The sequence below is a fragment of the Melanerpes formicivorus genome, unplaced genomic scaffold (assembly GCF_026170545.1).
Source record: "Melanerpes formicivorus ecotype bairdi unplaced genomic scaffold, bMelFor1.0.p_v2 SCAF_12, whole genome shotgun sequence".
NCBI lineage: Eukaryota > Metazoa > Chordata > Aves > Piciformes > Picidae > Melanerpes > Melanerpes formicivorus.
Window position 1 is genome coordinate 3,845,915 of NW_027142364.1, and position 15,699 is coordinate 3,861,613.

General features: G+C 45.4%; 1 protein-coding gene across 1 annotated transcript in view; it reads left to right on the forward strand.

Moving 5' to 3' along the window:
* Positions 1-15,699, forward strand: part of FNDC3B (fibronectin type III domain containing 3B) — a 237,014-nt gene that overhangs the window by 141,924 nt on the left and 79,391 nt on the right. The window contains exon 7 of the mRNA XM_068145019.1: positions 13,559-13,617. Coding sequence (XP_068001120.1) covers positions 13,559-13,617 — 59 coding nt within the window. The remainder of the gene's footprint in view (positions 1-13,558; positions 13,618-15,699) is intronic.

Below are 15,699 nucleotides of genomic sequence, written 5' to 3' on the forward strand. Positions count from 1 at the left end.
TTTTAGGTAGTTGTAGAGAGCAATGAGGTGTCCCCCTGAGCCTTCTTTTCTCCAGACCAAGCAACCCCAGTTCCCTCAGCTGCTCTTTGTATGACTTGTTCTCCAGGCCCTGATTCAAACAAGGCCTTATAAGAAGTTGTGGCTGAGGAGTGGACTGAGGGTAAAATTTAGCTTGTGGTCCTTGTCTTAAAAGTGTCTTAGACCACAACAAGCAGCATTATGACTTTGCATTGAGGAGGTGTTCAGCTGCCTTCATATTGTTGTAGCAAACCCAGTGGCTTTAGAAGGTTCATTGCCAAGGACATTGTTAATTTTGGCCGAGGTGCTCCGTTTAATCCCAACCAAGTTTGGAGCTCCTATGGAGTCTGTTTTGGCTGAGCTGTCTGATTGTTTTCCTGTGCAAATATGCAGTTTTTGCAGGGTATTTTGCTCATGTTGTGTTTGATCAGGAAAATGCTATTATTGTGTGCAATGGGCAGATTATCAAAGGCTTTCAGTGGACTTTTTTTTGTATGGTCATGTTTTTGAGGGTCAAAAAAAAAAAGAGTTTTATTTTGGGTTCAAATAGTAATGCCATTGTCTCCCTGTGTTGGGGGTTGTAGTTCAGAGACAAGTATTTCCTGACTGGCATGGGGCAGCAGTCATGAGATTTAAAACCCTGGATGGGTGACACTGTAGACTTGACAAAGTCTGCGTTTGATAGTTTGCTCTTTCCATCTCACTTCTTAGAGCGTGCAGGGATCACCTCTCCCTTGGGTGGACCTGATGGCTGTCTGTCTCATCAGGGAGGCCAGAGGGTGACAGAGACAAGCTCATGCTGTCTGCTGCTTCTCAAGCTGGTGGTGGAATGCCACAGACAATCAGTCACCTGGCTGAGAATAAAGATAGTAGTTTTTGGTGCTGTCACGCTTGTGCTTTTCATCAGTGTAAGGAGAAGTAATTGTGAGACTCCTTTGACTTGGTGGTGCTCAGGCTTTCTCTTTGCTCAGCAGCTGAGAGTCAGTTGCTGTGAGTGAAGGGAGCCTTTTCTTTCTGAGAGGAAGTCTTGCCTCCGTAAATGCCAAATGACATCATTGCACAGCTGGCATCAGGCGTCCTTTTGAGGCTCTGTTGAGGTCTTTCACATGTTAAGAAACGTGGGTATCTAGGCTGTGTAGATGGCCATCTCTCCTCCTCCTTCTCCTGCCTTAAGCTAGAGAATCCTGCAGGGCTTTCCTGGCTGTGTAACTTGTGGCAGCCCAGGGTCACAGTTACAGTATGGTGGTGTTCATTGCAGAAGTTACTGCTTTTTGAATGGCCACTCCGTTTGTCAGACTTGGAGGGCTGCCAGGGGCTGCCTTCCAGGTTCTACCCTGGCTATGGAATACTGACAAAGGCTGGGCAGACAGGCAGGCAAGGGCTGAAGTGAGAGGAAATGAGGAAAACTGAGAGGGGGAGAGTATGGAGCAAGACACAAATAAATGAAAGTAGTTAAGAGCAGTTCCAACTATTGTGAGAGGTTTGAAGAACTCCATCATATCTAGGAAAAGATTAGTGTTTGTTGGCAAAGTTTGTAGTGGGGATGGAACAGCCAGTTTTACCTGGAAAGTGAGACACAGATTGTTGAAAGAGGTTATGGATGCCCCATCCCTAGAAGGGTTCAAGGCCAAGCTGGAAGGGGCTTTCGGCAACCTGGTCTAGCACAAGATGTCCCTGCCCATGGCAGGGGGCTTGGAACTAGATGGTCCTTGAGGTGCCTTCCAACCCAAACCATTTTATGGTTCTACCAGTTCTCCAAGCAGTCCTCAGATACCTTAAGCACAGTGCAGAAAAAGACAATGATTGATAATAATTCCTTTAACTGGAAAGGATTGATGGTTTATCTTTTTTCTTTTTAGCTGTTTCAGTCTCAGAGTATTGCACTTGGTAGTGGGCTACAGGGTAGGAACAGCTACTGCTCAGAGGGACAAGGAGAGGATATGAGCTACTGCTTACAGGGACAAGACTAGGGGATAAAAATCCTATTTTCCAAGTGTGTCTATATGATCTGAGTAGTGCCATGGAGCTGATGCAAATTCAACATGCAACCCATGGAGCAGTGCAGTGTGTCCCTCTTGAACCCAAACATGTTGTACCTCTGGGATAAGAAGAGTAATGCTTTAGATCAAGCTGGAGAGGCTCAAGGTTTATAGCCACAAAGATTCAACTATATGAATAGCTGTCACACGTATGGGGCGGTTGCCAGAAGGAGAAGACATTACCATGGAGCTTATCTCCACCTGTCTCACACACATGGATGCTTGCCTGCCTTCTCTAACAGGAGTTTTGCTTGTGCCAAGATGAGTTCTTTGAAACTGGGGGGAAAAATGCTAATACAAAATCATCAGAGTTTGAAATAGTCATTCTTGGTTAGCTGCTTTTGTGTGAATCAGCTGTGCTGTTCCTAAAAGTGTGCTTGACAGGAGGATGGAAGGATGGCCACTGCCTGTGGCAGCCTGCTAGTCAGCCCCTGTTGATCTGCAGAGCTTTGGCTGTCTGCTCAAAGCCGTGCAGCGTGCTGGCTCCTGTTACATAATAGCAAAAAGGGAAGCTGCAGAAAATGAAAAAATATTGTTTTGACACAGCAAAGAAGCTAAACCACGTCAAAAGTCCAAAGGAGAGCTCTCCAAGAGGAGGCCTTGTGTGTAAGTGGTTTGTTGTTCCAGCAGATTCAGCTTGGGCTTTCTGTGGGTTATGTCATTGTTTAATTTGGTGTTCCTTCAAAACCAACCAGCTGCAGCCGTGTGCAGCCCGTGGCCCCTGTTATCTTCTTTGAGAATTGTACAAAGCACTTTCTTAGGATGTGAAATGTATGTGGCAGAGATGGAGGGTTGCTCTATTTTACTAAGAAAGCCCTTTTCTGCCTTCTAATGGACCAACTGCGTGTGCACAGTAGGAATCCACTCAGATCTTTAGCCAATAAAGTAGGAGCTGTTATTGCTGTCTTCCAGCAGTAGCAGCAAAGAAGCAGAGAAAAAACAAACCCAACATGTCACTTAGACTCCATTTGTCCCTTGCATCCAGCATTTCATTTCAAGTTGTAGGTTACTAATGCTCTTATTTTCCTTGCTCCATCCCAATGAAGGTACACATCAAAACAGTACTGGGGGACGGGGAAGGCTGATTGCACTTCTATGTATTTTTTTAAACCCTTTGTAGCAGAAGTGACTTCATTATGTACATTTGAGAGCTTCCACATCTGGTTGATGTGAAAAGACCTGATGCTTACCCATGCTATAGCAGATAGCTTTTGTTGAAGGATGGCATGAAGCAGAGACAAACCATATGATGGGAATTTGCACACCAGGTATTTTGGATTATCCTGCCCTGTTGACAGCAGGAGAATGGAATGGAATGGAATGGAATGGAATGGAATGGAATGGAATGGAATGGAATGGAATGGAATGGAATGGAATGGAATGGAATGGAATGGAACCGACCAGGTTGAAAGAGACCTTTGAGATCATCATGTCCAACCTATCATCCAACACCATCTAATCAACTAAACCATGGCACCAAGCACCCCATCAAGTCTCTTCTTAAACACATCCAGTGATGGCGACTCCACCACCTCCCTGGGCAGCCCATTCCAGTGGCAAATTACCCTCTATGAAGAATTTCTTCCTAACATCCAGCCTAAATCTCCCCTGGTGCAGCTTGAGGCTGTGTCCTCTTGTTCTGTCACAGGTTGCCTGAGAGAAGAGACCAAGCCCCACCTGGCTACAACCTCCCTTCAGGTAGTTGTAGACAGCAATAAGGTCTCCCCTGAGCCTCCTCTTCTCCAGGCTAAGCAACCCCAGCTCCCTCAGCCTCTCCACATAGGGCCTGTATTCCAAACCCATCCCAAGCTTTGTTGCCTTTCTCTGGACACCTTCCAGCAACTCAATATCTTTCCTAAACTGAGGGGCAGAATTGGACACAGTACTCAAGGAGTGGCCTAACCAGTGCTGAGTACAGGGGAGGAATGACCTCCCTGCTCCTGCTGGGAGCAGTCAAGGTAGAACAAGCAGGTCAATAGATACAGACTTATGGCCAGGACACCTTGGAAACATAGTTTCATAGTTTCATTCAGGGTTGGAAGGGACCACAAGGATCATCTAGTTCCAACCCCCCTGCCACGGGCAGGGACACCCCACACTAGATCAGGCTGGACAGAGCCTCATCCAGCCTGCTCTTAAACACCCCCAGGGACGGGGCCTCGACCACCTCCCTGGACAACCCATTCCAGGGTTTCACCACTCTCATGGTGAAGAACCTCCTCCTCACATCTAGCCTGAATCTCCCCACCTCCAGCTTCATTCCATTCCCCCTAGTCCTATCACTACCTGAGATCCTGAGAAGTCCCTCCCCAGCCTTCCTGTAGGTCCCCTTCAGATACTGGAAGGCCACAATTAGGTCACCTCGGAGCCTTCTCTTCTGCAGACTGAACAGCCCCAACTCCTTCAGTCTGCCCTCATAGGAGAGGTGCTCCAGCCCTCTGATCATCCTTGTGGCCCTTCTCTGGACACATTCCAGCACCTCCACATCCCTCTTGTAATAGGGGCTCCAGAACTGGACACAGTACTCCAGGTGGGGTCTCACCGGGGCTGAGTAGAGGGGGAGGATCACCTCCCTCGACCTGCTGACCACACTTCTCCTGATGCAGCCCAGGATCTGATTGGCTTTGCGGGCTGCAAGTGCACATTGAGAGCTCATGTTGAGCTTTTTATCCACCAGCACCCCCAAGTCTCTCTCCTCAGGGCTACTTTCCAGCCAGTCACTGCCCAGCCTGTATTTGTGCCTGGGATTGCCTTGACCCAGATGCAGGACCCTGCACTTGCTCTTATTGAACTTCATGAGGTTGGCTTGTGCCCACCTCTCCAGCCTGTCAAGGTCCCTCTGGATGGCCTCCCTTCCCTCCAGCGTGTCTGCTGCACCACACAGCTTGGTGTCATCAGCAAACTTGCTGAGGGTGCACTCAATGCCACTGTCCATGTCCCCCACAAAGATGTTGAATAAGACAGGTCCCAGGACTGATCCCTGAGGGACTCCGCTTGTCACTGGCCTCCACTGGGACATGGAGCCATTGACAGCCACTCTTTGGGTGCAGCCATCAAGCCAGTTCCTTATCCATCTAGTGGTCCACCCATCAAACCCATGTGTCACCAGTTTGGAGACCAGGATGTCCCGCACCGCAGTGTCGAAGGCTTTGCTCAGGTCCAGGTAAACGACATCAGTTGCTCGCCCCTCATCTATTAATTTTGTCACCTGCTCATAGAAGGCCACCAGGTTGGTCAGGCAGGATTTGCCCTTGGCAAAGCCATGCTGACTGTTCCCAATCACCTCTTCACTATTCTTTTGAGCGAGTAGTGACTCCAGGATCAAGTTCATGCCTAAAATAAAATGTTGTTAAGGAAAACACATCATTTATCCTTTGCTTCAAGCGCCAGTGTGTCAGGATAGCTAGAGATTCGTTTTCTTTATTATTGGAGATCTGAAAATATTTCTGGGGTTTGTGCAGGGTTTTGTGGTGTTTGCCTTCAGTTGTTTAAGGAGTGGCTTGAATTTTTGCTGCCTACATCGGATTTGGTCTTTAAGGTCAAATACTGAAAGATAAGCTCTCAGGCATCAAGTAAGGCGTTTTAGCAGGAGAATTAAGATAGCAGCAGTGGGAAGGCTTTTAGAAATGGGAAACTTATGTGAAATGCCCACACACAGTGATTTTGTTATATTTTTTTTAAAGAACTAGAACACTTCAGTGATTGGATCTTTGCTTCAAGTTGCATAACACACCGATCTCTCTGCTTTGACTGGAGAGCTGCAGATGTGTTTTATCACTAGTGCTTTTATTGGCTTTCATGTCATTTGCAGAAGTCTGAAATAGGTAATACTTAGAAATTTCATCCAGGTATTCCTAGGTGCAATTAGTGACCTTCCTTGGTGTACTGTATTGTAGCATATTCATGGATTCTTAGAATGGTTTAGTTTGAAAGGGTCCTTTAAGATCACCTAGTCCCAGTCTCCCTGCTGGGGGCAGGGACACTTTCACTAGACCATGTTGCTCAAAGCCTCATCCAACTTGGCCTTGAACACCTCGAAGGAGGGGGTGTCCATGACCTCCCTGGGCAACCTCTTTCAGTGTCCACCACCTTCACTGTAAAGAATTTCTTCAGTCTAAATCTACTGTCATCAAGCTTCACTCCATTTCCTCTTGTCCTATCACTACAAGCCCTTGTAAAAAGTCCTTTTCCAGCTTTCTTCTAGGTTCCTTCAGGTACTGGAAGGCTGCAGCCCCAGCTCTCTTAGCCTGTCCCCATAGGGAAGGTTCTGCAGCCCTCTGATCATCTTTGTAGCCCTCCTCTGGACTCACTCTGGCAGCTCCATGTTCCTCTGGTGGTGGTGGCACCAGAACTGGACTCAGTACTCCAGGCAGGGTCTCACAAGAGCAGAGCAGAGAGGGAGAGTCATCTCCCATATCCTGCTGGCCACACTTCTTTCAGTGCAGCCCAGGACCTGCATGCATTGTGACTGACTACTTGGAATATAAATAGTCCTTTCACAATTTTTTTGATTTTAAGGTACTCCCATTTTGCCCATGATGGAAGTGGTGCTGGGGAGGATTGTTGCACAAAGTGCCATGTGCTCAGGGTGACAATGGATTTGCTCCTCTCAGTGTTATATCTGTGAGCCAGCACATAGCTCTGCAGCTTAGCTGTGACCCTGCCCTGCGCTGGACTGTCTCCCTGATGAACTAGAAAGATGCATCACATTGGATTAGGCAGGAATCTGTCCTGGGTCTGATTTTATTCAATATTTTCATTAAGGACTTGAAGGATGGAATAAGGATTGATGCTTATTGAATTACAGTCCATATCAGGCTCTGATACGGTTGAGAGTGCTTGGTGAGTTAAGGAGGAGGGAAGGAGGACAAGACAGGAGGAGAGCTCAAATGGCCTTGAAAGAAAAAGTTTGATCATGCAAGAGCAAAGTGCTACATCAGCCAGTCCTTCTCAGACTGGCTCTATTTTATTTTAACACTGTGTGGTAGTTCTGCATAGTAGTTCTGGGAGGTATTGTAGACTATTTGAGGGGAACCCTTCTCACTCTCTATGACTACTTTAAAGGAGGCTGTAGCAAGATGGGGAGGTGAAGGTTGGTCTGTTGTCACAAGCAACAAGCAGTAGGACAAGAGAAAATGGCCTGAAGTTGCACCAGGGGAGACTTTGATTGGATATTAGGGAAAATGTATTCACTGAAAGGGTTGTCAGGTCCTGGTACAGACTGCTCAGGGAAGTGGTGGAATCACCATCCCTGGAGGTATTTTAAAGACATGTAGATGTGGTGCTGAGGGACATGGTTTAGTGGTGAAATGGCAGTACTGAGTTAACAGTTGGACGTGATGGTCCTAATTAAAAGTTTCTTTCCAACCAAAGTGATTCTATGACTACAAAAACCAAGGGTCAAGTTACTCTATAGACAGAAGAAGAAACCTCAAAGTTAGGTAAAATGTCTCTGTCACTCCTTAGTTGAGTGCTGCTAGGGTTTCAGCTGGAGTGGCCAGAGCTTCTACTGTCATCTTCAGAAGGATGGAGACCAATTTAAAAAACACTGCAGAGGACAACAGTAAGTGGAAGCTGTGCTCTGGTAAATACAGATGTGGAAGAAATGAGCTTGCTTCTCTTAAAGAGGAAAAATGCCTTCAAGTATGTGAAAATGATGATGAAATCGTCTGTGGTGGGTGTGCAGGAAAGAAGTAACAGGGAAAGTTGAGGAGATAATCTTCCCAACAAGAAGGGTCACTAAATACTGTGCTAAATTGCCATGATCATGGGATGGGAGGTCATTCATTGTATTTCTTTTTAAAATGGGCTAGGCAGACACCTCTGAGGAGTGGTTTGAGCATAGATGATCATGTTTCAGTGTAGGAGGATGGACTCCATGACCGTGTCACATCCCCTCCAGTGCTGCTTTCTGTTACTCAGCTGCAGTATGGCATCTGCAGTTTTAGGCTTGTTCTTGTGGAGGGAGTTATTTAATGTGCATTTCTACAGTTCTTTGGAATAAGCAGGTCCATATTGCAGTGTTCTTTGTGTCTTCAGCATTGATACCATCAGGCAGATCACAAAGGAGCTGGGCTGCCTTTGAAGAGTTCATTCTCTCGCAGGTTGTAGGCTGTGAGGTACGTGACTGATAAAAGCTCTCTCCTCACACTGAACCTGGTCACAGCCCCAGTAAATCTGGCATGAATTCTGAGAAAGCATGCCATGTTATGGCTGGCATATCTGTGAGCATGAAGCTCTGCTTCAGAGTGAGACTCAAAAGTTTGCAAAGTGCTAGTGCTGATGTCATTCCTTTGGAATGGAAGGGCTGTTGAAACAGTAAATAGTTTCTGTGGTCAGAAGCTAGGTCTTGAGCTGGATCTTTCCCTCTCTGAGCAGGAAAGAATGCAGAACAAACCTAAAATGTGTATTTGCAATGGGAAAATCTTAATTAGTTTAGAGCTTTTTAGCTAGTTCAAACCATTTACATACACAGCTGCTGTTCATGCAAACACGAAAACTATGCATGGAAACTTCAACCTTACCTTGAAATGACAAGTTTGGGGTGTTTTATTCTCCTGTTTTTAAAAGCTGTGCTTGGTGTTCGAAAGTATGGTTGGAAAGTTCTGAAAATTACATTTGTACTGTACGTGCAGAAAAGAACATAGGCACAGGCTAACAGAAGCATATAATGAAAGGCTTTAGTTCAGCAAGACTTGACACTGAAACCCTGTTAGCACCAAGCAGCTGCTGGGAAAGTAGTTAATTTTTAGGCACATTTACTCTTGGCTATATCTGTGGAGTTTTGGTTATGACCAAAAAAAACTGTGACAAGAGGGAGGATGACCAAAATACAAACTTAGATGTGGCCCAGATCTTACAGCTGACTTCTCTGCTCTGAAAGGTTAATCTGAAACAGGGGAGCCAAATAACCCTCAGCCTGGGAATGAGAACCTAATGCTGTAGCTTGGGGATATCTATAACAGCTCTTAGACGCTGAGATCTACAGGATAACTCAGATTTTTGTACTGTCCCTCAGAGGACCTCATTGAGCATTCACAAGGAATTCATCCCCACCCCCAGCTTCCTCCTAGGAAGAAGAGTTTTGCTACGGCAGATGTGGGGAACAGATGTTGAGAGGAAAAGTTATAGCGGGACAATGACCTGAAGTGTTAGTTGGGCTCTTCTTTGACGTGACTGAACTTCTGTTCTCAGTGGCAAAGGAGGAAAGCCACATGTGTCTGCTGCCTGTCTCTGCAAGCCTCAGTGTCAGCAAGTTGGCATACAGAGCTTTTATGTGCTGAGGAATAGAATAGCATAGAATTAACCAGGTTGGAAAAGACCTCAGAGATCATCAAGTCCAACCTATCATCCAACACCATCTAATCAACTAAGCCATGGCACCAAGTGCCTCATCCAGTCTCTTCTTAAACACCTCCAGTGACGGTGACTCCACCACCTCTCTGCGCAATCCCTTCCAATGACAAATCACTCTTTCTGTGAAGAACTTCTTCCTAAAATCCAGCCTCAACCTCCCCTGGTGCAGCTTGAGGCTGTGTCCTCTTGTTCTGCGGCTGGTTGCCTGAGAGAAGAGACCAAGCCCCACCTGGCTACAACCTCCCTTCAGGTAGTTGTAGACAGCAGCAAAGACTCCCCTGAGCCTCCTCTTCTCCAGGCTAAGCAACTCCAGCTCCCTCAGCCTCTCCTCACAGGGCTGTGCTCCAAACCCCTCCCCAGCTTTGTTGCCCTTCTCTGGACACCTTCCAGCAACTCAACATCCTTCCTAAACTGAGGGGCCCAGAACTGGACACAGTACTCAAGGTGTGGCCTAACCAGTGCTGAGTACAGGGGCAGAATGATTTCCCTGCTCCTGCTGGCCACACCATTCCTGATACAGGCGAGGATGCCATTTGCCTTCTTGGCCACCTGGGCACACTGCTGGCTCATGTTCAGCCCACTATAGACCAGTACCCCCAGGTCCCTGCCTGCCTGGCTGCTCTCCAGCCTCTCTGACCCCAGCCTGTAGCACTGCATGGGGTTGTTGTGGCCAATGTGTAGAACCCAGCACTTAGATGTGTAAAATCTCATGCCGTTGGACTTTGCCCGTCTGTCCAGCCTGTCAAGGTCCCTCTGCAATAATAGTGAGCCAGGCAAAAAAAGGCTTTTCACCAATTCTCTGTTAGCAACATAGAGCATGTAAGATGTTTTCTTCTCATCATTTTCTGTTTCAGAGAGATTTCTGCTCTTTATTGGCTTGGGAGAAAGATGTTGATACTTAATGTGTTATGATAGAGTTTGGCAGGTAAGCCCAACTTCCTACTGAGGGAGGGATTCAGGACAGCTCTTGTTCTTCTTAGCTTAGTCTAGCTCAGGAGACTGTGAATAACAAAGTTTATTACTGAAAGGAGATCAGCCATCCATAGAAACTTGAGAATTTTCGATGGCTCTTGAAATGAGAAGCAAAGTATTTGAAATACTGTGAGAGGGTGACAATTCTATGAGCTACTTTTTTTTTCTCCCAAGAAAGCTGGCTTTGGTTTTATTAGCAGCTTTTTTCCATGGAGCAGTTTTGTGCTGGGTTTTTGTGGGTTTGTTTCCTAGCTTTCAGACAAAGGTTGGGCTTGATGACCTCAGCTGAGATTCCCTTCCAACCTGAGCTGTTCTCTGATGTTCTCTTACAGACATCACTCATGCATATTTATTGTTTTCTGTCTTTGCTTTTACATTTGCTTGATTTTCACAGGTCATTACCTATTGTTTATGGTGGGTTTTGGTTTGAATTCAGTGCAGGGCTCTAAGGCACACGCTGTCCTTTCCATACGGTACAGTGATTTCAAAGCTTGTGATGAAAGGGCACTTCTTACTGTAGACTTTTCTTTGCTGTTGTGCTTGTAAAATGATTCATGGTGTCAGCAAGTCAGGGCTGTGGGGTACAGCAGCACTTTACACGTGAAGTGCTTGGTGTGTGTGTGTGTGATGTGTCCAAGTGATCACTTGTACCCACACTTGGGAGGTGCAGCACGGGAGATGTCAGGTATGGTTGGTCAGCACATGTGCATCATCTGAGGCATCTTGTTCTTTAGAAAAATGTGATTCAGCTCTCAACCATATCTCTAATAGTCATCAGCTTTCAATCCAGTTCTCTTCGCAGTGACATTGTCACCTCAGGTCTGGATGTGTCCTGTTCCCTTACTCCAAAATCTCTGAAGATTTCTCTTAGTCCACCTCCAGCTTATCAGTGTATAAACTCTTGGTGACGGTTGTGTCCACGTTATCCACATAAAAATCCACATCCTGTGCTTCATAACATAGAGCTACAGTGTGTCTGATACACAGAGCCTTATCTGTTCTGCATGTATATTTGGGAAGAGTAGGACTCTTCCCTGAGAAGTCAGATGTACTTACTTTTTCTAGTTTTTTTGTCTGCTGGGTATACCCAACTGCCTTAGGTCTTAAAGTCAGTTCCTGTATTTGGAGCAGTTTGAACCTTCAGCCCCGACCTGCAAGGGTCAGAGGACTTAGTTACTGTACGAAGTGATCGTTTTTCACAGGAGAGGGAAGTGAAATTTTGTTGGGCTTCAGGGTTTATTTTCCTCTCCTGACACAGATAGCATCCTTGCTAGAAAGCAGAGAAAGGAAAGAAAATTCAGTCCACATGTTTGGGATTTGAGATTGAGAATGATTCACGCTTAGCTTCTGGGGTTTGTAATTAAGGGTGACATAATAACCATAAACTTTCAATAAAATGGTAGCAGCATTTTTGTTACACTCCGAAGCTGCAGAAGCTGCTTCGTATTAGCATCCCTTTGAGATAAGCCTGCAGGAGCTCCACAGTTTCCAGATCTGGATCCAGGCTGTTGTGGTGCAGTCCTGCTTCAGTACTGATGCTAAAAGGAACCCTGAATTCTGAAACACCCCAAACTGTAGTGTTTTCACTGGGTCAGTATCTCAACCTTTTCCTTAGCCATTTAAGTCCATCTGTGTAGTTTTCAAGATTTGACTCTAGCTAAATCCTGCTACTTTATACACCTTATACTCTAAGGGTTATCTGCTGTGGAAAAAACAATCATGCTATCCTCCTCCTCTGAATTATTACTGCTGCTTTCACTTCCAAGTGGCTGAGACCAAAAGGAATCCAGGAATGCATGGAGCAGATCTGTCATTCCCACTCCACACCGAGGTGCATTCTTGCAGGGAGAGATGGGCATTTACACTGGAGTTCTGCCACCAGCATTCAGCCAGTTCTATTTTCTGGCAGCCAAGCACATGGAATTTTTAAAAAGAAGATGTACTTTTTTTACAGCAGGTCACAGACAAAAATAAAGACACATTCTTGGGCTACAAGAAGTAGGTCAGGCTTTGGGAGAATCATTTATGCAAGCTGTTGATCCTGATCTTAGTAGTTTTTCTATATTAACATTTTATGCTTCCTCTGCCAAGTCTGTGTGCTCTTCATAATGAGGTCCTGCTCGTTTTGCTTTAGGTGTGATCTCTTCTTGTGCTTTGGTGAGCAAACTTTTTACACTGACATTTTAAAAAATAAGAGGGGTGAAAAAAATGAAAGCAAAAAAGTCTGTTCCTCATTTTCCATTAGAGAATATTGTAGTGAAAAGTGAAGCCTCTCTGTGCTGCAGTCCAAAAGGAATAAAGCTGCTTTGTGTCACCTCATTACTCTAAGCTGATGTTTTACCTCAAGACCTTTTTTTTATTTTCTGAGGGGGGATAGGATGAGGGAAAGGCTAATTTCACTGCTCAGATCACCTCTGCAGCACTTCTGTGCTCAATTAATCCATCTAATTTAGGGGAAGTATTTCACACCCTGCCCAATGATAACACTATGTAGCCCCTGCAGCAGGCTGTACCAGACACGAGGAAGGAAGAAAGACTACTGCTAGCCAGACATCTGAATTAGCCCATCATGACTTATTACCCCCAGGCTTGAACAGTGGCTTTTAAGAGCTTTAGGTGCAAACAGCAGTGCAGGACAGGTAGCTGTGGGGTGGGTGTTGGAGCTCAGGGCGGTCATCCTGCACAGCTTGGCTCACAGGGCAAGGATGCCCATCCTCTCTGGTAGCCTGGTGCTCTGGTGAGCAGGGAAGTAGTGCAGCTCTCCAGCCCATGGTCTAAGGATGTGTTTGGTTAATAAACCAGGATTAGGTTCAGCAGTAACCAGGCTGTAGAAACCCCTGGCTTCTTCCACAGCTGAGCTTTGAAAACAGGAGGGGTTTGCTCTGCAAAAGCAGATCCTCCTTAACGACACTGTTTGTGGAGAACACCTCTGTGAATAATCCCACCTTGCTGAATAGCTGCAATTACTGGAAGTCTCATTCCCTCCTTTTCCTCTCTTCTACTTCTAAAAATACCTTAAATTCACAAGAGCAAAAGAGGTGGTGCTCATGTGCAGGTGATGTCTCACTCTCCCATTTACAAATTCCTGAAGAATTACTGACACAGCTGGCATTTCTTGTTTAATTCTGGTCACTGATTTTTTTCTTCCTCTTTCCACATTCTCTATTTTACAGAATTTGATTCAGAAACAAAAAGAGTTCAAGACATTCTTTCTGGAATGGAGAAACCACAGGTATGTGATCCCAAATTACCACACACAATGAAGGATAGCAAATATGCGAAGCAGATTCTGTCACAGCATGCTGCTGGTTTCATGGGGAGCACCTCTGGACTTTTCCCTTAGTAGGTTGCTGCTGATGCTGTATAGATCTGACTCATTTTGGTGGGATATAAGTTTGAAGCATCTTTTGTGCTTGTGGATATTTGTGGGCTCTGCCCACTGCAGGAATCATGTCAGCTGCCTGTTTCCACAGGACACCTCCCAGTATTCATACTGTGATAGGGAGCCTGGTGCACCAGGGTGATTTACATAGCTCCTACCCCATCTCCCCTGGGCTTAATTTCATTTGTCATAATAAATTGATGTCTGTAATCATGATTAAATTAAGCTAATTCTGTTATTCAATAGCAATTACTATATTCTGTTTGTCTGAGCCATAAAAGCATGTGACCTGTAATGGAATTGAATCACCACCTTAATTGAGCCTATTAATGCGGGGTGTGCCCACAGCCAGGTAAGGGTATTAATACATCTGGTTGTAAGGCCTTTGAATGTGGTGGCTTCCTAGTTTGGTGTGTCAAGTGAAAACCAGAAGAGTGTTGTAGATCTAAATGAGCAGTCCAAACAAGCACTGGAAGGAGCATTCATGAGGCAGAGGGAGATGGCCATGCTTTGGGAGTTTTGCTCTGTCAGGGCCCAGGCCTTTCTCTCTCCAGCTGAAAAACTAGTAAACAAATATGCAAATAAAAAAATAGCTGTTGGAAACCTCATCTAAAGACTGGATTCAACAGTAGCTGGTAAAGGTTGATACAAAGAAAAATCTCCAGCAGGAGCATGAAGGGGGGGGGCTGTTCCTTGGATGCAGAAGTGGCAGATCTCAGGGAGAGGCAAGCATGAGCACAGGCTGTGTTTTATTTTTAGAGTCTGTTCTCTTGGTTGCTTTTGTTCTGAATAGATACAAAAGCTGTTCGATCATAAATTGCTCAGTCAGTAGGTGTTGGATCCTTGTGTCAAAAGCAGGTTCAAAGCAGCCACAATCTAAACCAGACCTGCAGAGATGGTAAATACCAGGGGGGCTACAGCCTGGGTTTCTGTTTGCAAGAAGAAAAGTTGCTTTATTTCATGTAGAAACAAGTGACAATACTGAGCTGAAGATGAGTTGCTGGGAGATCGGAAGGGAAGGGAGTGCATTTGACTCAAAATTACTCTGTTGTAGAGAGTGAGGCACAATTTTTGTACCGATGGCTTACCTGAGTGTTCCTCTTCTGGTAAAATGCCCTGGCTACATGCCTCCTACAAAGACCAGGAAACCTGTCATGAAAAACATTGTTATACTTATTATCTACAGAGGTAAGGAGAGAAACTCTTTGAGCAGTTCACAGGCTTCTGAGCTCTGTACAATTAGATTTATGGTAACCAGAATATCAAAAGCAGAGGGGAATACATAACTAAAAATAGACCAAAATAGTATTATAATTTTTTTTTTGGACAAAAATGAAATTTCAAACATGACAAACGCTTGTTCAATAAAATGACATTTAGTAAGAAGATGCTGGGGATTATCTGTTATTTTTCTCTGTAGCTGTGACATTTGTGAGTAATTAAACTCATAGGAGAGTCACAAACCATTAATTGCTCTGATTGATTATGTGTGTGCATAGTCAGTATGTGACAGAAATAGAATTAACCAGGTTGGAAGAGACCTTTGAGATCATCAAGTCCAACCTATCACCCAACACCATCTATTCAACTAAACCATGGCACCAAGTGCCTCATCCAGTCTCTTTTTAAACACTTCCAGTGATGGGTAACTCCACCACCTCCCTGGGCAGCACATTCCAATGGCCAATCACTCTCTCTATGAAGAATTATTTCTTAACATCCAGCCTAAACTTCCCCTGGCACAGCTTGAGACTGTGTTCTCTTGTTCTGGTGCTGATTGCCTGGGAGAAGAGACCAACCCCCACCTGGCTACAGCCTCCCTTCAGGTAGTTGTAGAGAGTAGTAAGGTCTCCCCTGAGCCTCCTCTTCTCCAGGCTAAGCCACCCCAGCTCCTTCAGCCTCTCCTCACAGGGCTTGTGCTCCAAACCCCTC